This window comes from Strix uralensis, chromosome 16 (assembly GCF_047716275.1).
Source record: "Strix uralensis isolate ZFMK-TIS-50842 chromosome 16, bStrUra1, whole genome shotgun sequence".
NCBI classification, from domain to species: Eukaryota; Metazoa; Chordata; class Aves; order Strigiformes; family Strigidae; genus Strix; species Strix uralensis.
Genome location: NC_133987.1, coordinates 5,016,835 through 5,040,136, shown reverse-complemented (window position 1 = coordinate 5,040,136; position 23,302 = coordinate 5,016,835). Strand labels below are relative to the sequence as shown.

General features: G+C 57.8%; 3 protein-coding genes across 4 annotated transcripts; 1 reads left to right on the top strand and 2 right to left on the bottom strand.

Moving 5' to 3' along the window:
• Positions 1-1,050: 1,050 nt before the first annotated feature.
• MSRB1 (methionine sulfoxide reductase B1) lies at positions 1,051-3,714 on the bottom strand. The gene is made up of 4 exons (XM_074886389.1): positions 3,614-3,714; positions 2,910-3,052; positions 2,683-2,797; positions 1,051-2,226 (listed from the first exon to the last, which is right to left on the bottom strand). The coding sequence occupies exons 1-4, from the start codon at positions 3,666-3,668 to the stop codon at positions 2,195-2,197; spliced, it is 345 nt and encodes a 114-aa protein (XP_074742490.1). The 5' UTR covers positions 3,669-3,714; the 3' UTR covers positions 1,051-2,194.
• A 560-nt stretch (positions 3,715-4,274) lies between these two features.
• On the top strand, positions 4,275-13,999 carry LOC141950867 (testis-expressed protein 2-like). Of its 2 annotated transcripts, XM_074886268.1 has the most exons (13): positions 4,275-4,409; positions 7,179-7,337; positions 8,717-9,636; positions 9,768-9,968; positions 10,058-10,361; positions 10,616-10,830; positions 11,051-11,197; positions 11,302-11,401; positions 11,563-11,695; positions 11,805-11,942; positions 12,167-12,379; positions 12,519-12,639; positions 13,382-13,999. In XM_074886268.1, exons 3-13 carry the CDS (start codon positions 8,734-8,736, stop codon positions 13,505-13,507), a joined length of 2,601 nt encoding a protein of 866 aa, XP_074742369.1. In that variant the 5' UTR covers positions 4,275-4,409; positions 7,179-7,337; positions 8,717-8,733; the 3' UTR covers positions 13,508-13,999. The 2 variants fall into 2 exon arrangements, 1 of the variants encoding a protein (XP_074742369.1); XR_012631195.1 differs by lacking the exon at positions 13,382-13,999 and having other exon boundaries at positions 11,607-11,695.
• A 516-nt stretch (positions 14,000-14,515) lies between these two features.
• RPL3L (ribosomal protein L3 like) lies at positions 14,516-23,087 on the bottom strand. Its single transcript, XM_074885582.1, has 10 exons — positions 22,985-23,087; positions 21,930-22,122; positions 21,156-21,324; positions 20,147-20,282; positions 18,901-19,087; positions 18,189-18,349; positions 17,797-17,898; positions 16,982-17,077; positions 16,363-16,482; positions 14,516-14,632 (listed from the first exon to the last, which is right to left on the bottom strand). Exons 1-10 carry the CDS (start codon positions 22,985-22,987, stop codon positions 14,576-14,578), a joined length of 1,224 nt encoding a protein of 407 aa, XP_074741683.1. The 5' UTR covers positions 22,988-23,087; the 3' UTR covers positions 14,516-14,575.
• Between the last annotated feature and the right edge of the window lie 215 nt (positions 23,088-23,302).

The following is a 23,302-nucleotide window of genomic DNA, read 5'->3' as shown; positions in this document are numbered from 1 at the left end:
CTTCCACCGCAGCATCTCAGGGGAAACCACCCCAAAAATACTTTCCCTCCCAGCGCCGGGTGAGGGGCAGCGGGGCAGGAGGGATGGATGGTCCAGGGTGGGAAGCAAAGGGGCAGCTCCTGCCCTCCCAGGCTCACATGGAGGTCGCCAGGCCAAGGGCAAAGCAGGAGAACAGGGGATTAATCAGTCGAAAAGCAGCTTGAACCTTCAGCCTGGAACCTGATTAGTAATTAGAGCCGAAGGTCGTCCTGTGCACGAGGAAGGTGGTGAGGGCAATGCCACGGGCCAGTGGCACAGCAGGAGGGAGACATGGTGCTGGCTCCTGTGCTCCAGAGCAGACTTTACCCTCTTGGAGGAGGGAACTGGAGTCCAGCAAAGCTCAGCTCAAGTCTCCAGTCTCCATGAACCTGGTATCCAACCCTGTCAGGGCAGACAAGGGTTGTAGCTTCCAGACGTGCAGGCAGCTTCATGGGGGGAAACTATTGAGACACTGCTAAAACTCAGATCCCTTCTGCTCAGAAAATCCTGACAGCACCAGGGACATACTATGAAACAAGCTAAAACCAGCTTCAGTTGGGCAAAACCACTAACTGGAGTGAAAAGGAAATCTTGCCCAGTGAAAGTTTTGACCCTGGGAAGGCCCAAAGGCCTCCAATACACCAGCATCCCCCTTTCACATGGCAAATCCTGGGGTAACAGTAACAGATACAGGATAAACCCACACACAGCAACCTCAGGCCAACCCTTTGGGTTGTGAGACCACGCTGGATGCAAGACACCGTGTGTCCGCACCCAGGGATGCAGGTTCATGGCTGGAGACAGACACATCAGATGAAATCTGCTCTCAGCTTTCTGGCTGGGTCTTTGGAGGCACAGAATTTGTACCTGCATTTGTACTTGCCTCGCACACACCCCACCACTGGCGCAGCCTCCCCATCCAAAACTGGGCAAACCGAGCAGGGAAAAAATCCCAGGTCAGATGCACCAGGGTGCCATGAACAGTGCTTTTTTAAAAAAAAAAAAAAAAAAAAAAAGAGGTTATTTCTCCAACACAGTGAATCAGCGCTTTATTTTCAGTATTGAAAGAGGTACAAGACCAGCAGTGAGCTCCAGGTAACGAGCTGGACCCACAGGGTCAGCAAAAGATTTTGCCACCTTCAAAAATCCTTGTGTATTGATTTCAAAGAGGAGGATTGGTGCTAGGACAGGGAGGAAGGCCACAAATCGGAGGCTGAATTAAGAAGAAATCAGTGTCACAGCCCTTCTGAGCACAGAAGGAATGCAGACACGATTCCTAAAGCCTGAGTTGTGCAAAGTGCAGCCTGTGAGCCCGACACTGGCCTCCCTTGCACCAGCGTAGAGCAAGGAGGAACCGTTAGTGCCACTGGAGTTTATAGCACAGTGATAAATCTGGTGTAAGGCTGAGTCAAGATCAAGCCCAGAGGACATGGGAAATCTAGAACTGTCTCTAATGTGTGCAAGATGGGTAGAGGGGTAAAATACGTGAATGCTGTCTAGTGGGATCATAAAATCATCCTTCCCCTAGCACCCTGGAAGGGTTTATATAGGGCAATTCATACCATGACCCCAGCCCAGAATAGCACCAGGGATTAACCCAGACTCTGACCTCAGCTAATCCAGAGTTACGCCCTGGAAATGCCAGCGGAGTGACTCTGGATTGCAGCGGTGCCAGGGCAGAATCAGCCCCTCCTGACTGCGATCTGGAGAGCGTCCTGGCTCGGTTGAAGCCAAGAGCAAAACCAGCCCAGAGCTCAGAAGAGGCTGGACCGCCCGCCCGCGGGCTGCTTATGGGCAAAGCCGAAGGGACTCGGCAGTAGCTGCTAGGGGCAGAGGTGAGGATGCCGGGGAGAACAGACGGTTGGGGAGGGGGTAAGGGTGGGTAAAATGAAGAGCTGTAGCCTTTGCAGCACCCCAATTCATGTGAAACACCCTTATGTGACACCCCCCACCACTCAGCAAGCACAGAGCTTCAGCCACCCCATTCCCCCCTCGCCTCCCCCATGCTCCTCCCGGCATCCCGAATCGGAGCAGCCCTGAGAGGGAACCGGCCCAGGGAAACCGGGAGCTGCTTCGGGGTTTGTCTTGCTCCTGGTGCCCCCTTGGCCGGACGGTGCACCCCAAGGTGTGAACGCAGCATCAGCCCAAAAACAGTGTGCCAAGTAGAGCAGCTCGCTTACTTCTCCTTCAGGTCCTTTTCTGCTTTGCCTAAAAGAAAGGGAGGAAAAATCAGGGCTTGTGTTTCTTGCTCCAGAACCCCCAGCCCCTTTTATATGGTTATTTTGCTACCTGCAACTAGCATCTCACAACCATCGTAGCCCAACGAGCGGGACAGGAAGTTGTGGCCGGTGTGCTGCCCTGAACTTGGCCTCCCAAAGCCTTTTTGTGACTCAGGGGAAGTAAACAGCACGACAACCACAACGGCAAGAAGCCCTGCCCTTCCCCATAGACCCGCTCCCTGCCCGTAGGGCAGCTGCAATATTCAGAGCTCCCTGAATCTCAGACTGACGCACGTGAGATTTGTTTAGTGGCTCCTTGGCTTATCTGCACGGCCAGCTACGCCCCGCTGAGAGTAGCCCATCGCAGATGGCGTGGCCTGGCTATCAGCAGCTTCCCCAGAAATAACTGTGTGGGCTGACACAGCTGCCAAGCTGCAGCCTTTACCTTTTGGGAGGAACTTCAGCGAGCTGCTGAATATTCAGAAGCGGGACTGCCCCCTCTTCGGCCCATCATTGAGGAATTCGTGGCCAAGCCCGTTGCCACACTTGCCACAAGACACCTAGAAAGGCCAAGGAGAGGGTTCGACAGCAAGCGCTCTGTCTCAGCAGACAGGCTCACAAAGAAAAAAGCCCGTGGGCTTTGCGACACCCCAAAAGTTTCAGAATCGGAACCTTTAAAGCCCCCGGCCGCTCCTCACGCTTGGACACGCTGTCCTCGTGGACGGTCTTGGTGAAGGCTGGCCACGGGGACGAGTGCTCGTACTTGGCACAGCTGGAGAACAGCTCATGGCCACACTTGGCACAGACGTAGATGCCTGGGGAGGGCAGCAGGAGAAGAGGGGTCAGTGCTGGAGGGCAGCCCAGCGATTGCTGGGGATCAGGGGGGGGGGTGGAGGAAGGGGGGTTAGCGGTGGGGACACGTCAGCAGGGTGACGTGGAACACCCACCCATGCTGATCTTTGCTCGCGTGGGCCACTGCCAGCTGCTGCCAGACCCCCCCGGGCCGGGCAGGCGAGTGGGAGCTTTTGGGAGGTGGGAAAGGAGCCACATCTCCTATAGAGGCTCCTCTACACCCCCCAGGACAGGATCCCCCTAGGGGGCCCCTATAGGGACATCCCCTCCCCCCCAGCCCCACCTTTGTAGGCAGGATCCCCCCCCACACCCAATCGCGGGGATCCCCCAACAAGGACCCCAGAGAGGATCCCCCCAAGCCGGTCCCCACGGGTGGAGGATGCCCCGCAGGAAGGATCCTCCCACCCACCCACCCACTCACCCGGGAGGATTCAGCCTTTTCGGGGGTGCCCTCCCCACGGGGGGGGGAATCACCCAGACCCCCCCACGGAGAGACCCCCCCCGCGCCCCCCAGCCCCGCTCACCCGGCTGGAAGTGATCCTTGAACACCTCGCCCCCGAGGAAGGAGCAGAAGGACATGGCTGCCCCCACCGCCCCGGCCCGGTTCCGCCCGCCCCGGCCCCGCCTCGGCCCCGCCCCGGCCCCGCCCCTACTCCGCCGCTGCACCGCCCCGGGGCCGGCAGGGGGCGCTGCGGGGCAGGCGGTACCGGGGACGGGGCGGGGGGTCCCGGTACCCAGGGAGCGGGGGGGGGGGGAGGTGGGGGGGGGGGGGTGTGTCCCCCCGCTCCTCCCCGCGAGTAGGAAACCCCGGTCTGGGCCCCGCCACCCCCCACAGGGAGGAGGGGGCGGCCCCGCCGGGCTGCGGGGGTGGGGGGGCGCGGGGCGGAGCGGGGCGGAGCGGGGATCCGGCACGGTCCTGCGGATGCTCCGGTACCGCCGGTTGGAGCGGGGCGAGCTCCGGCCCTGCACCGGTCACCCACAGCCGGCAGCGGGTCCAGGACGGACCTTCCGCCTCCAGCACCGGCTCCTCACCCCCGGCACCGGCACCGGCACCGGCCCTCCTCTCCCGGCACCGACACCGGTCCTTGGATCCTGGCACCGGGACCGGCCGGCCTCCTTCAGCAGCGGCTCTTTTACCCCGGCACAGGGTCTGCTCCTCCCTCGGCACCGGGACTGACCCTGCGGTCACCGTCACCCCGGCTCCACCACCAGTTCTCCCCCAGCACTGGGACCAGTCCGTCTCCCCGGCAGCACCGGGACCGCTTGTCCTTCTCCCACACCAGGACCGACCCTTCCCCGGCTCACCGGGACCTGGCGCAGGTACCGGCAGCGCTGCCCGCGGTGGGTGATGGAGGTTGGGCAGCTCTTGGGACAAACCGAGGGTTCCCCCCACCCTCCCCACGCACCCCCCGGGGTCCTGGTGGATGGGGTGTGGGCGCAGGCTCAGCAGGGACCACCCGTCCCACCACCCCAGGAGCCAGGGGGTGGCCCGTGGGGACCCTGGGGGGAGACGATGGGGGGGGCTGAGCTGTGTCCCCTCGTGGAGGGGGGCTCCCGGAGAAGGAGGAGGCAGCAGGCCGGCGCCTGGCAAGGTAAGGGCTTTGAAGGTGAACTGCAGGCAGCCGGCTCCTTGGCAGGCTCCAGGATGGGATGAGCTGCGTGCGGTTTCCTTTTCCTTCCCCCAAAAAACAAGCACCACAAGTCTCTTCTTCCCTCGTTTTCTCTGAGGACCCTTGGCTGAGTTTTCACTCAGTGGGCTCTCATGGAAATCGCACCTTCCTTGGTGCAAGAGCAAAATCACCGGCACCCTTCGGAGAGAAGCCGGGGACTGTCCCGAGGAGCCGGTCCTGCTGCCGGAGCCCTGCGGCCCGCAGCAAAGCCCTCGGATGGGTCCCTGCTCCCCAGCGCCGATGGACGTGTCCATCAGCCAGGAGCTCACCCCAGGGCTGGGCCCGGCATTGAAACCCCCGGCGTGGGGCCAGCGCTGGTGATGCTCCTGCCCGCTGGATGCTGCCGGTTTGAATTAGGTCAGGCTTTCATCTCGGGCAGGCTGAGCTCCCAGCTCCAGCCCCAGGGATTGGGGATTCATGGCAGGCGCCCGGGCAAAAGGGGGAAGGGGCTCTCACTGCAGCACCGTGGGGCGGGGGGAGCCGAGGACGCGCCGTGTCACCGCATGGAGAACGGGTGACGTGCTGTTTTGAAAGCATCTCCCTTATGATCCACTGAGATTATACAAGTGGGGTGTCAGGAAGGGCTCCAGATAGACTCAAGGGCCGTGTACACCTTTGGGGTGCAGATTTTCAGCCAGTGGCAGGAGCCCCATCCGCCGCTGGGACCCTGCACCTCAGCAGCATCGCCCACCCGGACGCCTGCTGCTGGCCAGAATTTAGGGGGTGAAGCAGTACCTGCGGGAATGAAAAAAATAGGTGAAGTGGTTGGGTCCTTCCCCAGCACCGCGTCCGGGTGAAACCAGGGCTGAGAGCTCTCCCGAGAGCTGCCAGGGCCGCGCCACGGGGGACACGAAGGTCTCAGAAGGATGGACAGAGGACAGGGATGGTTGAAACGCGGGAGCGAAGCAAAGTCTGTAGCAGAGGCAGGGCTGAGCTCGAGCCCTGGGACAGCACAGGGTGGGGGGGGATCTGGGAGCGGGTCGCTGGGGGACCAGGTGGCTGCTGGGCGCTGAGGCTGGCTGGCTCTGAGCATCCCAGTGGGCACAGCCACCCTGGAGCCGTTCGTGAGGTGCCGAAGCCTGCATGGCTCCTCGGTCCCGCAGCAGCATGAAATCTGCTCCAGTATCCACCAGTAAACCCCCTGAGAAGGAGTGATGCGATGTGGAAGTGGGAGCAGAAGATGGAGCTGGCATCTCCCATTGCTCAAAGTTATGTCTTGAGGTTGCAGTGAGACTTTCTTCAAAGCCCCACGCTCCTTAATCACAGGATAATGCAGAGAGCTCTCCAGTTAGAGCGCTAATAACCACAGCAATTTGGTTTCTGTAGCGGTATATTGTGGAGATAATTAGATGGGGGATTTCCAGCTCGTTTGGCTGGGTGATGAAAGCCTCTGCGCCCAGGCAGAGCCGTGCCACCGTCCCCGCCAGCAGTGCCAGCGCTTCGCCCCAGCCACCGGCACCTCTAATTAACTGGAGAGGGCTACTGGAAATTAATTCTTCAATTAGCTCTCCCTGATTTTACAGCAAAAGCAGTGCCCACCTGGGAGCGAGTGGGGCAGCCCCCGGCATGGGGAAACTTTCTCTTTCCAGGTGGTTTGTAGGTATTGCACCCTGGATTGAGCTAACAGTGGGGTGTGCCTGATGTGCCGTTGATGTTTATGGCTTCATTGTTTCCAAGAGCAGTGCAAGGGGTCGGCAGTCTTTAGGGATCTTGTGTCCCTGCCCAGCTGGGGCACTCGCAGCTCTCGAGGCTCTGCAGAGATGTCACCTTCCCAGCCAGGTGTCCCAAGCTCCGCTCCCCAAAGGGACATCCCGCACAGCACCGATCCCTTCTGGGTACCACTCGCAGAACCCCGCAAGGCAGGTGCTGTGCAGAGCCTGTGGGGAACGTCCCCTAATCCCCCAGCTGTGCCCACCCAGCCACCCCCAGCGTCTGAAAATACTTGCAAGGACATTCATATTCAATTTCTCCTATAAAGAAGCAAAAATATTCCCCTTACCCTGCACGCCCCCTCGGTCACAGGCTGGGGACGAGCTCTGGGTGGGACGGTGGGTTAGCGCTGGCACTGAGGAGCCAGCTCCAGGGGCACCTCTGGGCTCCCTATTTGCTGTCTGAAGCCCGAGTCAGCAGCAAAGCCTTCCCCGGGGCTGCTCCGGGTGGACCCTCCATCTCAGGGTGCTGGTGGCCCAGCTGTGGCACCCAGCAGGGTCCATCCCCGGCGCTCCCCACCCTCCTGGGCACCCACACTCCCCAAGGGTGGCTGCGTTTCAGCAGCATATCTATAGCCCCCACTGCACTTGACGTCTCTGCCAGATGAGAACTCCCATACAAACCCAGGCTATTATTATCTCCGTCTTCCACTGTGCTAATGGTCTCTCAGGAAACAGTCGTCTTCATTTTTTTTTTTTTTTTTTTTTAGCTTTTAAAACCCACGAATACCAGAGCAGTGGTAACAAAGAAGCAGGCACGGCGGAGCGGAGGGCCAAGCCCTTGCCCAGCACAGGGTCCCCCTAACCCGGCGGGGACAGGGAGCGGTGGCCAAGCAGGACCAGCCAAGGACCAGCCCCGGGGCTTTCTGGTAGGCATGGCCAAGGGCTGGCGAGGGCGGTGGGGATACTGGGGATGGCTGTGGCATGAGGCCACTGAGAAATATGGATGATGAGGGGCTTAAGTGGGCGTTAGGGATGAGGTCCCTTCTCAGGCCCAGCTCTACTGCTCATTTTCTTCTGCTCGCTCACCATTTTGCTGTTTTGGTGCTTTGCCTGGTGCCCCGGACCACTCCGTCTGCCGGGGGGTGCCGGTGGTGCCAGCAGTGCCAGCAGCTCTGCCCACGGGCTGGATGGTGCCAGCCCCACAGCCCGGGTTCCTGCCGGGAGCTAGGTATCACCAGGATAATCACCCACAGATTATTTGGGGTTAACAAGTGGCTCCTGTAAATCAGAAGCAAAGCAAAAGCCACGGAACGTGAGATTATATAAACGGCACTGGCGGCAGCTGCGGCACAGCCTGTAATTAATTTGTGGCAGTGAAGTGCTTTGAAGATCCAGGGCGACGTGGCTGCTGGATGTGAAGCCGCCCAGGGAGCAGCATCCGCCGGCAGCAGGGTCCTGCTCAGCCCCGGCACCCCTGGTACAGCGGCCCTGCTCCTGCCATGGGGGTGCTGCCAGGGAAAGAGGGCGGTGGCAGAGCTCGAGCACCCTACGAACACCCTCCCAAAATCACACAGGGGGAACAGCTCGGGAGCGGGGTTGGCCCCGTTGCTTTGGGAGGAGTGCAGCGATGGAGGGGTCGCAGTGGCTGTTGGGGATGGGACAACACTTTGCCATGGCCAGGAACACCCCCAGGGCTACAGAAACTTGTTAGGAAAACTTCTGTGTCCCTGCAGTAAAAACAGAGATTACCAACCCCCTGCCTCCAGAGCATCCTCACGCTAAACTGGGGCCACGGCTCGAGCTTGCCTCATTTCAGGTTCATGCAATGCGTTAAGCAAAGGCCAAACCACTGTCAGTTAAGCAAAAAGCATTTAGAGGAGTCAGAGTCCTGCCCGCTGGCGTTGCATCCCTCCTCACAGCCCCCTGCGCCTCCGCTGTGACCAACGTAATGTCCTGGTGTGGGAAAATCCCCCCTTGTGTTGCTGCAGACCTGGCTCACGGCTCCGGGTTCTCAGAGGCCCCGTTGCTAATGGCCTGGCTGAGGTTTATCCTCATTATAGAAGCGGTTCCCCACACGCTGTCATTGAGTTCATGTGCCTTCTCCATCCCATCCCTGCTGGGAAGCACAGGGAGAGCCACAAGCCGCCTGTCCGCTGGCAGCTCTGTGGCCCCACGAGCCCGGGGGCACCTCACTGCTGCTCGGTGACTCACGGCAATGCCGATGGGGAAGGCAGGACTGCGGCAGGGCCATGCTGTGCCTTGAGGTGGCACCGAGCTGAGCTGCTTCCCCCTGTTCCCTCGGCAGCACGGGCGCTGTCGGCGATGCGAGCGATGGCAGACCAGGCTGCGGTGGCGGCGGATGCCTCTCCAACCCTGGCACCATCCCCGGGCTCGCCTCAGCGCGGGGACACCGATGGCCTAACACCCCATCCCACCGGCACCAGGGAGGACAGCAGCGGCCGGGACGGCTGCGGGCTTGTTTTCACCGTGGATGGGGACACAAAGCCTCCCCTGTCACCCCAGCCGGGGGGGATGCTCCTGGCTGACCTCCCACGGACCCCTCAGCCCCGGCTGAGCCCAGCCAAGTCCCGCACGGCCCCGTCCTCCCCCAGCATCTCCCCATCAGAGAGCCGCGCCGCCCTGCTCCGGCTGCGGGAGGCCAGGCTGGAGGACACCAAGAGGCGGCTGTCGGAGGCCGTGCAGGAGCCCCTCAACCGGCTCAGCCGGCTTATGGCTGAGGAGAGTGGCCCCATACCCCGGGCAAAGGCGAGTGCCGGGGGGCAGGAGACAGGGGGCAGCCCCGGGCAGACAGGGGGCCGCGGGGCTGGGGGACGCCGGGTGCGGGACTGGAGCCCCTGGGAGCCCACCCTGAACTGCCGCTACGAGATCTGCTCCTACGGGGACGTGATCCAGGTGGTGGAGGTGGCACAGCGGGATGTCGAACCCCAGCTGCCACCCCCCGAGGAGCCGCCGCCGGCACGGCCGGGGGGCACGGTGCCGGGCAGAGCTCTCGCCTCCATCGCCCTCCTCGCCTATGGCTACTTCGTCCTGCCGCTGCCGCCCTACGCTGCTGGCCTCTGCCTGGGGCTCCTCTGCGGGCTGGTGCTGGGCTTCCTCGCCGTCCTCCTCCTCGTGCTGAAGCCTCCGCCGGTGACACGGGGACCGCAGGGCTGCCTGCGCCCCAAGCTGCTCCCGGGGGAGCTGCGGGAAACCCACCACCTCCAGGTAGGAGAAGGGTGGCCCGGGATGGGACGCGGGGTGGCGGTTGGAGGTGCAGCACCAAGGGGGGGCCGAGCCTGTGGCGGGTGCCGGCTACAGCACAGCAGGAAGCAGCCAGCTCCCTCTCCCCCACCCAGGGCTGGATGAACCAGCTGCATGTCTACGACCCCGAGCTCTTCCACCCCTCGCTCACGCACTCGGTGCTCGCCGTGCTGGATGGGGCCACCCTCAAGCTCTCCTACCCCAAGAGCAACATCCCGCGCCGAGCCACCTTCGAGGAGGAAATCCTCGATGCTGTCTTCATCAGCCACCGCTGCTACGACCTGACTGATGCCAAGGTGAGCCTGGCAGTGCCAAGGAGCCTCCTGTGGGCACCCCCAACACCCCACACCCTGGCCCGGCCTCACCACCGCTCTCGGTGTTGCAGGTCTTCCTCTGTCCCCCCAGCCTGGCCCGAAAGCGGACATGGAACAAGAAATACCCCATCTGCATCCTCCTCCCTGACCCAGCAGACGTGGAGAGCAGGAGCAGCGAGGAGCATGACGTGGAGCTGCAGAGGGATGAAGGCACAAAGAAGACACCAGTACCGGGGCAGGACGTCCCAGGGGATTGCAGGGAGAGGTGCCTGTACCTCTTCGGGCGGACGGGGAGGGAGAAGGAGGAGTGGTACCAGCACCTCGTGCGAGCCTCCCGCCAGACACCCAGCAGCAGCCGCAGCGAAGCCAGGGCAGGTGAGAAGCAGCTGCCGTGGCCTCTGCTCTGTGCTGGGACCGATCTGGGGCGGGAGCTGCGCCTGTGCCGGGAGGACAAGCCCTCGGCAGGCAGCAGCGGGCATGGGGGGACATGAAGGATCCCAGAGCATGTGCAGCAGCAGGAAGAGCCTGGAGGATCCCCCTTGCTAGCATAGGGTGGGTGGCAGGTCGCTGCCATCAGGGACGGGCAGAGTGTCACCTCTCGTGCCATCCTGACCCGCTTGTGTCCCCAGCCGTGGGACTGGCTCCGCAGAGCAGCGGCAGCAGCAGTGGGGGGAGCACCGAGGACATCCCCTCCGCTGTCCCACCCAAGGAGCTGGCAGGAAGCATCCGACAGATTTTCTTGGATTACAGCACCTACATGGCCCGATTCGTGCCAGTGCAGGGCGGGGGCAGCCTGGACCGGAGCCCCTCTCATGGAGCACTGGGCAGCCCCACGCCCCCAAAGGTGAGTGGGACAAACCCAGCACTGGGAGTGGGACACGAGTGCTAAGCAGAGGCTGACAGACCCTGCATGGAGCCATTTCCAGTCCTGGGGTTCGTCTTCTCCCTCCCAGCACATGGTGGTTGGAGCAGCCAAGCCGTGGTGCAGGGGAGACCCTGGCCAGTGGGTCCCACCACTTGGGGCCACCTCGCTCCAGGGGCTTGTGGCTTCTGTCCCTCCGCAGCTCATCGAGGACACGGGCGGGCGCAGCGAGGGGTGCATGGCCTGGATGAACGCGCTGGTGGGGCGCATCTTCTGGGACTTCCTCCAGGAGCGATACTGGGCCGAGCAAGTGTCCAGCAAGATCCAGAAGAAGTTGAGCAAGATCAAGGTGAGAGGCAGGAGCAGCAGAGCACCCGGAGGAGCCCCGTCTCCAAGGCCCCACGGCGGGTGCCAGGCTGCGGTGACCATCCCCGTGTGGTTTCCCTCCATCAGCTCCCTTATTTCATGAACGAGCTGACCCTGACAGAGCTGGACATGGGCACATCCATCCCCTCGGTCCTCAGTGCCTCCAACCCCACCATCAATGACCGAGGTGAGCCCTGTAGAGCAGCAGAGACCCCATGGCTGGCTCCACAGCAACTGTAACCAAGGTGCCATCCCGCTCCCCGAAGCAGGAAGGTTTCAGCAGGCACACGAGCAGCCCTCAGCCGCTGCGGTGCTGACAGGGGCTCGCCCCGTCCCTCTCCCTGGCAGGGCTCTGGGTGGACATGGAGGTCACCTACAGCGGCTCGTTGCAGATGACGCTGGAGACGAAGATGAACCTCTGCAAGCTGGGGAAGGAGACCGCTGCAGAGGAGAGCAGCCCAGCAGAGGCAGGCGGAGAGGGGTAAGGAGACTGTACATGGCTGGGTTTCATCCTCCTCCTCCTCTTGCCTCAGCGAGGTGAGAGGGTGCTGGCCCCAGGGCACCCCCATGATGCTCCTTGGGGCTCACAGGGCCAGGCCACGGCTGATCCTGCTGGCAGACAGCGATGCGGAGTCTTCCAGCGCCGGCTCCTCCGACGAGGAAGACATCGCCACCGCAGAGCCCACGGGAGCCCCGGGGGAGCGGGTCCCACCGCCTGGTGCCGAGGGGTAAAAGGGGCTGTTGGGGAGATGCTGGGGGACACACGGGGCTATGCCAGCATGGGGGCTCGGGGCCAGTTTCCTCGGGAAGGCACAGACAGGCACATCATGGCAGCCCTTCAGAGGGGACTCCGGTCTCTGCGGGGGGCTGTGGCACACAGCTGGGGGATGCCGAAAGGCAGCACGGCTCTGGATGTCACCCCGCTGCTGAGCTGGGGCTCCCCTCGCTTTAGCCACGTCAGCAGCAACAGCACGAGCCGGAAGATCCTGCGCTTTGTGGATAAGATCGCCAAGTCCAAGTACTTCCAGAAAGCCACTGAAAACGAGTTCATCAAAAAGAAGATCGAGGAGGTTTCCAACACACCGCTGCTGCTGACGGTGGAGGTGCAGGAGTTGGCAGGCACCTTGGCCGTGAACATTCCCCCACCACCAACGGACCGTGTCTGGTACCAGCTCTTCTTCCTCCCATGCAGGAACCCACACGCATCCCCCTTCCAGCTCCCCTTGCTCCCTGTGGCTCAGCCAAGGAGCCAGCTCTGGGGCTTTGGGACATGATGCCTTCTGCCTCTTTCCTTTCCCTCGCAGGTACAGCTTCCGAGTCCCACCTCAGCTGGAGCTGAAGGTGCGCCCAAAGCTGGGCGAGCGGGAGGTAACCTTCCTCCACGTCACCGAGTGGATCGAGAAGAAGCTGCAGCATGAATTTCAGGTGCCTTGGTCTGTTAAAGGGCTCAGCAAACCCTGCTGAAGTATGGGCATTGCTGCGGTCGGGGATAGTCAGACCTCAGTTGGGGTCAGGGTTATCTCTACAAAGAGCCAACATCGGGTCTGTCCAGCTTTGGACAGTCAAGAAACACAACCAAAGTAACCAGCTCTAAGGGCTGGTGCCCTGAGCACTTGAGTGCTTGAGGAAAAGCGGTTTCCTCGCAGAATGTGCCCCAAGCAGGGGGGATTAGGAGTGTCAGCAACTCCCAGGCAGGCACCCCCCAGAAGGGCTGAATTCACCCCTCCACTCTGGTTTTAGGATGTTTGGGAGATTTACCATCACAAGGTACCCACTGGTTTGTTTTCAGGCTTGGAGACCTCTGGTCAAAGAGCAGAAATTTCCCCACAGGTATTTAAGTACCCAAATCCCCCCAAATCGCTGCCCATTTGAACGGCTTCAAAGTGCTGGTCCCTGCCCTCTGCCATGATCACCCCTGAAGCCATACAGGTGGGCAGGGCAAGGAAAAACTTCTGCTTGTCCCCACCCTGAGATACCCCGAGCTGGTGACCCTCCAGGGCCAGGCACAGTCAGCTGCTGCTGAGGGGGTGGGAGCCTAAGACCTTCTCTTCACATGAGTCACCGACTCGAGTGTGGCTCCTGCCAAGGCCACTTTGCAGCCGATGTGTCACCAGTCAGGTAGTGGCATTCAAAACCACTTATCGTTACTCTGGATTCCTCTTTTCAGAAAATTTTGGTGATGCCAAACATGGACGATCTCATCGTTCCCATCATGCGCTCTGGCCTGGATCCTCAGCCAACCACTGTGGGACTGTCCCGGGACCCCCCAGCCAAGGGGGAGAAGAGGCTCTGAACCGCAGCCCCACGGCCAGGGCAGAGGCACCCACAGAGCTCAGGGACCTCGCTGGGACACGGGGCCAGCCAGGGCCTGGCCACTGACTGCACCCCGGGCTATGCTGGGGCCTCTGAGCTTCTCGGTTCATCTCATCCTCAGCACTTTGGCAGATGAGCCTCCTCCTTAAATACTGCAAGCACACATTCAGAACAGAACCAGACACAGGGCAAGAGGTTTGCTGGAGACCCAAGAACTTCACGCAGCTCCTACCAGGTTCCCAGGACTCCTGGTCAAGGGGGCAGCTCTGAACGGGGCTTTCCACTGTCTGGTTCCCAAAGAGGGTGCAGGACGCCCAGGCCGGTTCTGCACTGAAGGGAGTTGTGGTCACTGCTGATCCAAGACATCACAGCTCCAAGATACATCATACCCTCCCCGCAGGCAGCTGGACTGCAAGGAAAACATGGGTGGGAAATGAGGCCAAAATCTGAATAAATCCATCACTGCCCAGTCTTTACCTAGCAGCCAACTTATTGTACACAAGTTCTCACATCTGTGGAGGATGCTGGCTGGGATTGTGGGGCTTTGTGCAGAGAGAAGTCCACGGGTCATACCTTCAGCTCAGCAAAAGGAGGGCCTGGGTGTGCGAGTGTGAGAGGCAGCAAGGGGAGAGATGGGCAGCGAGACCGGGCAGAGGCAGGTAATGGGGAGGCCCTGTATTCCCAGTAGAAACTGGGGCAGAAGTGCTGGTCCCTGCTCTGCTCTCCTCTGGAAGAGAGGAAGGGGAGTCTTCACCCTGGTTTGGGTGAATGCGGGCAGCGGGAAAAAATTCACTGGGCAAAGGAAAGGGAGGATCCAGAGGACAGAGCAGACAGTTGTCTGTCCCAGTTAGTCCCTGTCCGTATGGGCCAGTCCCAAGCACTACTCGTCCTATCCCCACCTGCTGAGGAGCCCTGAGGACACGCTGCTGTGCACAGGCAGCGCTGAACACAGGCAAGACACCCCTCCAGAAGGAAAACGGGCAGCAGGCACGGCTTGAAAGCCCTTTATTGCAAGTGCCCAGTTAGGTAGCCTTGCGTATCTCAGTGCTTACGGCTCTTCCTGCACGCTTGGCTTCCCTTTCACCAAGTGTTTCTTCTGAGGGCCCTGGAAGAGAGCAGAGAGGAGAGGTCTCAGTGTTAGTGGCAGACAAACCTGGCCTACAAAGCTGCAGCTGAGCAGCAGGGAGCAGAAATGCAGCTCTGGCCCCTTTCTGGTCTCTTCTCACAGGTGATTAGTGACAGAACAAGAGGGAACGGCTTTAAACTGCAACAGGGGAGGTTCAGACTGGACATTAGGAAAAAACTTTTCACAGAAAGAGTGGTCAGAGAGTGGAATAGGCTGCCCAGGGAGGGGGTGGAGTCACCATCCCTGGATGTGTTTAAGGGTCGTTTAGATGAGATGTTGGGGGATGTGGTGTAGGGGAGAACTTGTAGAGTAGGGCTGAGGGTTGGACTCGATGATCCCAAGGGTCTTTTCCAGCCTGAATGATTCTGTGATTCTGAGGCTGCTCCACATGTCTGCTCCCCAGCTGGCAGCTCTGTGCCACCATCCACCAGCCCCCCCTGGGGCTTCCCCAGCCCTGCAGCAATCAGGAGCGGAACATCATTGCCCTCGCACAAAGGGTTTGTTTCTCTAGACGGCACAAAAGCAGAGAGAGTGGCAATGAGTGAGCTGCTCTGAGCCAGGTGGGCTGGCCTGCAGTCGGGCGATGTGGAGGGAAGCAGCAGTTGGGCTGAGGAGTGGCACAAAAGCACAGATTCTCATCAGCCAGCTGAGGGCTTTCCACCAGCTAAGAAATGGGGTTGTCCCAGACCAAGTAAGTCTTAAGGGTGGCAGATGGCAAGAATTACTGATGTGCCTCCACTTCCAGCTAAATGTCGTTTTACCACAGCATACATGGGGGAAAAATCTCACCCCACTGTAGAAAATGGGAAAGAAAACAGCTGCAACCAGGTAAAACCACTTCCTGTCACTAAGATCCACGTCACAGCTACTCAGGACTTGCAGTGACAGCAAGAGCAGAACACAGAACAAGCTCCTAACACCGAGATAAAGGAAATCAGCTTAACCTCTAAAGAGCTCTGCAAAGGCACGGCATAGCCAATCCCCCTTCCCAGGGCTAAGGAGGCTTAGCTAGTTTCACATGGGATTTCTAGCTGACAGGCCAGATCCAGACACGGTTTACGTCTGCATGGTATCCAGGCAGTTGTTTCTTTCATTTCTGCTAGCTGAAGGCCTGGCTTACTTAACGCTTCCTCAATTTCACATTCAGAGTTATGCACCAGCCTGGTGTAGGTTGCAAAACTATTCAAGAAACTCCGCTTGTTTTGGATTTTTTTTTTTTTTTTTTGCCCTGGATTTAAAAAAATATACCGCTTGGCCTTTTTGAAAGCTTCTTGACAAAAGAATCACAAATTTGTGTCTGAATTTGACCCAGTCTTTTCCTCTTAAGGACATTCAAGTTATAAATCATTTCAAACAAATCAAAGAAGTGCACAATTACGGGTGAAAGGGACCATATGTCCAACGCAGTGCCTGCCAAGTTAACTGCTTGTTTAAAACATCCCGTGGTGAATGGAAACTGCTTGGCCATATGGTAGATTATTTGCTAGTTGGGTTGTCTTGGATCACTCACACAACCATCATGTTCTTCCTTAGCATAATATCTGCTGTGTGAATTGAATTCATGCCTGTCTTTTATGCAAGACAGTCCCGATCACTCATTTGGCTGTTGTTATATCAAGAAGCAGATGCTTGGTTGGAGTCGATGAGTTGCTTTAGCCCCGGATGCGAGCACGGCCTGGGAGCTGGCGCCGGTGCAGAGCGTAACTCACCATGAAAGCCCGCTTCTCCTGAGCTGTCTGGAAGCAGCCATGGCCAAACTTGGAAGTAGTATCAATGAATTTCAGTTCAATGGCTTCCTGAGCCCGGCGGCTTGTATGCACCAGAAGGGACTGCAAAAGAAGAGTCACAGTGAATCAGGCTTATCGTTCCAGAAAATCCGGACATCTGCTGTGACGGAAGCAGGGCTGGAATATCCTAGGTGCCTCCATGAGACAAATATCTCCACAAATATCTGCCTTCTCAGAGAAACACCCTGGTGCTCAGGTGGCAGGTGATGCCTTGGATTGCAGAGCAGCTCTGAAACGAGCATTTCATTTCCTCCCAATCTGCTTAGGGCCAAGGTTTCCATTTCTGGACCCCACGGCCCTCAAAGGCTGGCAGCTTCTGTCTCCAGCGAGAGCACAGCCGACTGCACACTGCCACAAACCATCTAACTGTGAATGCTCTCCCTGAGCACCGCACTCCCGTGCCACAGTCCCTCTGCAACGCAGTGTCCAGACCCGACCACTCTCCCTGCCCAGCATCCGGAGGCAGCAGCATTCTCCACATGGTGAATCTGTTCATGGAGAGCTACAGACCATCCCTCCCCAGCGCTGCCTGCGCTCTCACCTTACGGAGGGTGAGCACACGCTTCTTTGGGCCCACGACGCAGCCTTTCAGCATGAGGAAGTCGTTGTTGACCTCCCCATAGTGAGGAAAGCCACCCTGTGGGGAGAGGCAGAGAGAGGGTTGGCAGGCAGGAGAGCTGGGTGGGAGCAGACACATCCATGGGTGGCATTTTCTAGGGAAGGAGAAGGTAGTGACTGACAGTCCTTCCAGCTAACAAGCTAATAGTTGGACTAGATGATCTTCAAGGTCTTTTCTAACCTAGATGATTCTGTGATTCTGTAACAACGCTCTGCACCCTTCAGGTTGCCTGCTCAGGACCATCAGAGCATGTCAGACACGCAGACTGCATGATCCCAGCTCAGGAGCACCCCGTGAGAGCTGGGGAACCAGCAATCCTGCTTCCTTCCCTGGAGGGTGTGGGTGAACAGAGAGCAGAGCTGGCTCGACTCCCAAGCTAACAGTTTTTCATAAGCAAAAATGAATTTTTTAACCAAGTAACAAATATTTATCTGTTTAATATCAGATTTTTAACGTAATTTATACTTCTTTTTCTTTTTAAACAAAGTCCTCACTTCCTTCCTGCCCAAGTTATCAACTAAAAGTTAAATGTTTGGGTTTACCAGTGGGCCTAAAAAAACACCTCACAGAGATGGTTTTCCAGTCTAAAATATGAGGAAAGGAATAACTGTATTTCTTTCAGTGAACTTCCTTCAAATCATTTCCTATGTAGCTGTCTCCAGCCAAGGAATTACTTCCCTGGCTCGGATTTCTGCAGCCAGGGCCAGTCACAGCCCTGTTACCTCCTCAGCCCTTACCAGCGGCGTAATGGTCTTCTCGGTGATATCGTAGTGCGTCGAGGCGTTGTTCTTCACCACTTTGCCATCCTCCACGTGGATCCCACGGCCAACGCGGTAAATCTAGGAACAGAAAGGAAACGGAGATGGCGACTTTCCTGCCCCCTCACTGAGCGATGTCACAGGGACGACGCAGTTTTCACCAAGATGTGTCTCCTGCGATGTGTCCCCCTGAGCAGGGAAAAAAGCACCAGGAAAGACACAGAGAACAGCAGCACTGCAGGTCTCCAGGGAAACATCGGGGAAGCTTGGGGGGAACCGGGGCCACCATGCAAAGGAGGATGGTGACAGCACGGGAGGAAGGCAGGCAGGAAGGTGCAGTGGTGCTCCGAGGGAGCCCGTCTGGGCCGTACCTTCTTGTTGAGCTCCGTGCGGTGGTGGTAGCCCTTCTGGCCAGCCCGAGCAATGGAGTAGCCAACCCGGGCGGGGTGCCAGGCTCCGATGCAGGCAACTTTGCGCAAGCCCTTGTGTGTTTTCCTGGGGAGTTTCTTGGTGTGCCAACGGCTCGTCACCCCTGGAAGTGCGACCGGACAGGGCGGTGAGAACAGCGGGGAGATTCAGGGCTGGTATCTGAGTGCTGGGGAGGGGAGAGTCTCATCATTCTCCTGCCGTTCTCCGAAGACACCATGTTGGAAGGAGCCCAAGAGCTGTCACCACCGTGAGAGGCCAGAGCACAGAACTGTTCTCACTTCCCATGGATCCGATCAGACTGTGATATGTTCCCGCTGCGCACATCCACGCACACACACAGAAACACCCACACCTCCACACACGGGTTTGTGAGAAGTGCGGTGGGTTTACGTACTCACAGTGCCTCTGAGCCTCCTGGGAGGACTCTGGGCACGGCAGACAACACGGCCTTTACTGAGATTAAGGAAACCAAGCGCTGCTACAATGGAACTGCACATCATGGTTGAGGTCCAGAGGCTCTTTGCTACACCCTGTGCAATAAGTTGGTGGGTTCTCAGCATGGCTAACGCTTCCCTCCCCCAACACTACCTTATGGGCAGTGCCGTATGAGAAGGACAGAACCGAGCCCCTGGCAAGGGTCTCCCAGCTCTCTACCTTTCATCCCATGCCCCTTGGTCACGCCAATGACATCAATCATCTCGTTCTGGCTGAAGACATTGTGCACGGAAACCTGCTTCTCCAGCCTCTCACGAACCCAGTCAACCTTCTCAGCCACCGTCCCGCCGTTCAGCTGGATCTCCATCACGTGGGCCTTCTTCTGCCGCAGCGGGAGCAGCTTCATCTGCATTAGACAGTGCATTAGGGCAAAATGTTGCTCCTCACCTCCCAGGCATGAACATGAGGGCAGGGCCAGCACTTCACCACCCATCCTCACCACACTGTCAACCCCTTTCGTAACAGCCAGCGACCTGGGTCAGCATGTCTACATATCTCTTAGACCCAACTCCTTGTCCTTGAGCCCAGCCACCCCATCTCCCAGTGCTCCCATTCCAGGCAGGAGCTGATGCACACCCTCTCTCCAGGGAGGAACGGGCTGGCCTCATCCTACCCCAAGAGTTAAGCACAGTAGTAATAACCATGGTAAATTCCCCAGAGGACCCCATCACCAGAGCACCAAGGCTGAACGCTGCGACCAGCCAGGATGCAGCTCTGTGCTCCGAGCCAGAGTCTCTTTTGCTTGTGCTTCCAGATTGAGCAGTTATTTTGAGATCCCACCAAGAGGTGCCTCTATGCTCTCCCAGTCCCAGCTCCCTGGGCAAAGTCCCTGCCAAATCGCCACGGTGGGACTTTGAGGGTCTGTTCCAGCCACAAGTGAAGCCTTGAGCCAGCTTAGCTCTGCCCTAGACTCCAAAACAGCTGTTAACTCCAGGGATCAGCATGAAAACGGGCCCTGGCAATCAGCATCTGGCAAAACTGCCCGTGGGTTATTTTTGCCCAAAACATTTGACACCAGTTGCTAATTTGAGGTGATCATGGGGCCTAAGGTCCCTTGCTGACACAGGGCTCACCACCTGCTGAGGCTCTGCGCAGTCCGCTCTTCTCCACGGGCCGTGTGGGCTCCCCAGCGTGCCTGAGCCACAGCCCCCATTGAAACCCCCAGCAAGGAGCTCTGCTGAGCCTCCTCAGAGGGACAAGGTTGGTGTCAGGAGGTAGCTGGGAAGGTCAGCCAGCACCTCCCATCACCTGCACACCCTGTCCCACACCCTCTGACTGGTGTCTGCCTGCTCAGCCTCCTCTGACCCCACTAAGACACCCCCATGATCCCAGGCCCTCACCACGCTCCTGAGCTGAGGAAGACCCTGAGCCCCCCTTGCCCACCCCCCCGGGGTGAGGTTCTGACCTGCGTGTGCACAATGACACGAATGACCTTGCAGTACTTTTTCATCGCCGCAAAATCCTTCTCCAGCTGCCTCTTGCCATCCTCATCCTGCCATTTTTTGCAGTACTTGGTGAACGCCTTCTTCTTGCTCTTGTGCCTACAACAAGTGTTTAACATCCAACAGAGCTGAATGGTGCAGTGCTTCTGCACTTTGCTGTGCCCTGAAATAACACGGAGTGGGGGGGGGACAGATCACCTTGCCAGGCACTTCCCCGGAGGTGCAAAGTACCTGTGGATACCTGAACCTCAGCAGACTGTCAGGGTCACCACCCAGGGCTTTGAGGTGGGAAGAGGAAAGTGAATAATGAGCTGTGAAAAGGGCTGGTAATTCAAACCTTTTTGCTTGAGGAATCCAGTTGTCTCCCACTGACTGGCTCAATGCCATCAAAATACAAGCGCAAAATCAGAGCTAAGTGGAGAAAACAGGCTCCAACAGGGATCAGAGGCATGTGGTGGGTGGATCTCAACGGCACTTTTGCAGGAGACACGATTCCTACAGTTATGAAATTCATGTTTCCATTTTCCTCTCTGCTGGTGAGGGATTTGGGGTGTTGATGTTTACAAGGGCCAGGGATCACATTCTGCATCAATTTTTCCCCTGACAAATCTGATTCTACTCCCTTCATTTGGTGCCTCAGCTCATGTATTACAATTTAACGGCGAGTAGAGGGGCCCGACCTCCACAAAGGAAAACAAACCTGCAGCACGCACTGCCATACGATATTGTGGAGAGAGCTAACTTAGTTCAACTATTAGAATAAATTTACATACGCATATGCTGATTCCCAGCATCAAGCTGTTTGCAGTATCTCTGTGCATGACTAAATAAATACCAGTTTCACTCCAGCTCAGAGCCAGCTGCCAGTAGCTGAGCTGTTTGCAAGGGCTGGGCACCACGGATCGCCTATGGGGAAGATCTACGAGGGAGTCCTCACATGCAGTGACCTTCCCCAGCCACGGAGCCACGTACCAGTTCTTGTAGAAGCGCCGTCGGCACTCATCGCTGATGTGCTCAGCAAAAACAGTCTTGAAATTCCTCAAGCCCTTTGGTGTTTCTATGTACCCCACGACCCCCACCACCACCATCGGCGGGGTCTCAATGATGGTGACGGCCTCCACCTCTTCCCTCTTGGAGATCTCTGCAAGACAGCAAAGGGAAATGACGCTCAGCATTGTCTAGGATCAGGTCATTCCCTGGAGCCATTCATGGCCCATGAGCAGGTCACACTCTGCTCTCCCAGCCAGCCTCAGCCCTTCCACCTCCCACCTGGGTGGAGGACCATGCAACATTTGATCCCCAGAACAGGTTCGACCCTGTGGCCCAGCACACTTTAACCCATCATCCCCAGGTTGGGGGAAGCAGAACATGGGATGGTTCTTGCCCTGGAGTTTGGCTCCAATCCTGTGGGCATCCCAGAAGGCAACGTTATATAAACTTCCCCATCAAGATGCTCCAAGTGCAGGGTTTGTTAGGTAGTTGTGCTGCAGAGTCCTTCTGCCAGCAGGATCCAATAAACCCCCAGTCACCATACTGGTGTGGGGACTTCCCAGGAACCCCCAGACTCAGCTCACGCTGGCTGTGAGGTGGCCTTTGGCCACCCAAGATCTGGACGGCATTATGGGAGATAGCCTGGAAGCTACGTGCTCCACCACCCGTCCCCAGGAGCAGCCTTTCCCACCAGCAAGTGTGTTCCCTCATTTCCCTCCTGGATACAGCTCCCCACTTCCATCAGCCAAGCCTTACTGAGCCCAGGCCTGTGCACCTCCCGCACAGTGTGCGTCATGCCAGCTTTGTAGCCCAGGAAAGCTGTCAGGTGGACTGGTTTGCTGGGATCATCTTTAGGCCATGTCTTCACCTTTCCTCGGTGGCGACGGCTTCTCTTGTGGGGGAGGAAGCCCAGGTGGCCATGCCTGGGAGCGGAGAACTTGCGGTGGGACTGCCAAGATGAAGAACAAAAAAGATTGGCTTCACTTTCAGGTCTTAGAAGACACCAGGGCCCAAGGCACAACGGGAAATCTCCCTTGTAACATCAATGAATGCTGAAGGGATTCTGGGCTCTTCCTCAATTCCAATATGAGAAAAAAAGATAACAGGATGGGATTTTGTTCAAGCTTCCATCACGTGCGTGGAAGAATTTAGTAAGTTTCTAGATAAATGATGGCGATTAAATAACAAAATGTGAACATGATCTCCCTCCTTCTGCTTGAGGGCTTTGAAGGAGAAATACATTCTTTAATAGGTCTGCCCTTCTGTGATGTTAATTATAACGAGTTATTTTGTATTCTGCAGCACCAAAAGGGCCTGCTCAGAATTCATGGGCTTTGTGTCATTGAGGTAAATAGCACCAAACAAGCACAGCTAACAATCAGAAGAAATGGGAAAGGATGCCCAAAGGAATCAGTAATAAGAACATGTGCAGGTTAAATATGCACCTTGAAAACCAGATTAGAAGAGCTAAATATATAAACCCCAATCGCAAGGTTATGCTGAGCCAGGCAGAGAGAAAGCACCAGTGCTTTAGAGATATGGACAAGTTCTCACACAACTGGCTTCAAGGCAGGGGAACGGGGGGGTCAGCCCAAGCAGCGAAGGGTTAGATCTACCTCCACTACAAGTCCCTCCTTGCTAAGAGCAGTCCCAGCACCTGGCTGTACTTTCCACCAAGCTTATTTTTGAGCCCAAGCAGAGCTATGTTGAGCTCAACCCCGTTTCAGCTGCACTAACATCACCGGTAACCCAGCCCTGCTCACGGTCCCTCTGTACACAATCGAAAGGTAGCGGTGCGGAGCTTTACAAACCATGGGATGTCTTCAGCCCAGGTCAGCAGCAGGAAGAGGCTGTCGGTAAGTGCTTCCCCAGTCTAATACTTAAGATGGTTATCAGTCTGAAGACACAAATTTAGCTTCTAGCTTCACCCGCTGCTATATTCATTTCATACTCAGCCAAGCTGGCAGGTTGGACATAACAGTTGCGGTGTGATAAAGGTCAGTTGCCGCTGTCTCAGTTTACACCTCTCCCTCTTAAACAACTTGAACGTGAACGGTGGCAATTAGGATAGCTTCCTAACGGGGCTCCGCGCACCCAGAGCTGCCAACGCCGGGCACCCCCAACTCGGT

What these genes read in the sequence shown, in the direction of transcription:
- LOC141950867 (XM_074886268.1), top strand. Translation starts at nt 8,734, where the DNA reads ATGCGAGCGATGGCAGACCAGGCTGCGGTGGCGGCGGATGCCTCTCCA. An exon ending in ACGACCTGACTGATGCCAAG is followed by an intron (nt 9,969 to 10,057) that starts GTGAGCCTGGCA and finishes TCGGTGTTGCAG; the next exon opens with GTCTTCCTCTGTCCCCCCAG. An exon ending in CCACCAACGGACCGTGTCTG is followed by an intron (nt 12,380 to 12,518) that starts GTACCAGCTCTT and finishes TTTCCCTCGCAG; the next exon opens with GTACAGCTTCCGAGTCCCAC.
- RPL3L (XM_074885582.1), bottom strand. An exon ending in GCACGGAGCTCAACAAGAAG is followed by an intron (nt 17,899 to 18,188) that starts GTACGGCCCAGA and finishes TTCTGTTCCTAG; the next exon opens with ATTTACCGCGTTGGCCGTGG. An exon ending in GTGTGCTCACCCTCCGTAAG is followed by an intron (nt 16,483 to 16,981) that starts GTGAGAGCGCAG and finishes CTTCTTTTGCAG; the next exon opens with TCCCTTCTGGTGCATACAAG.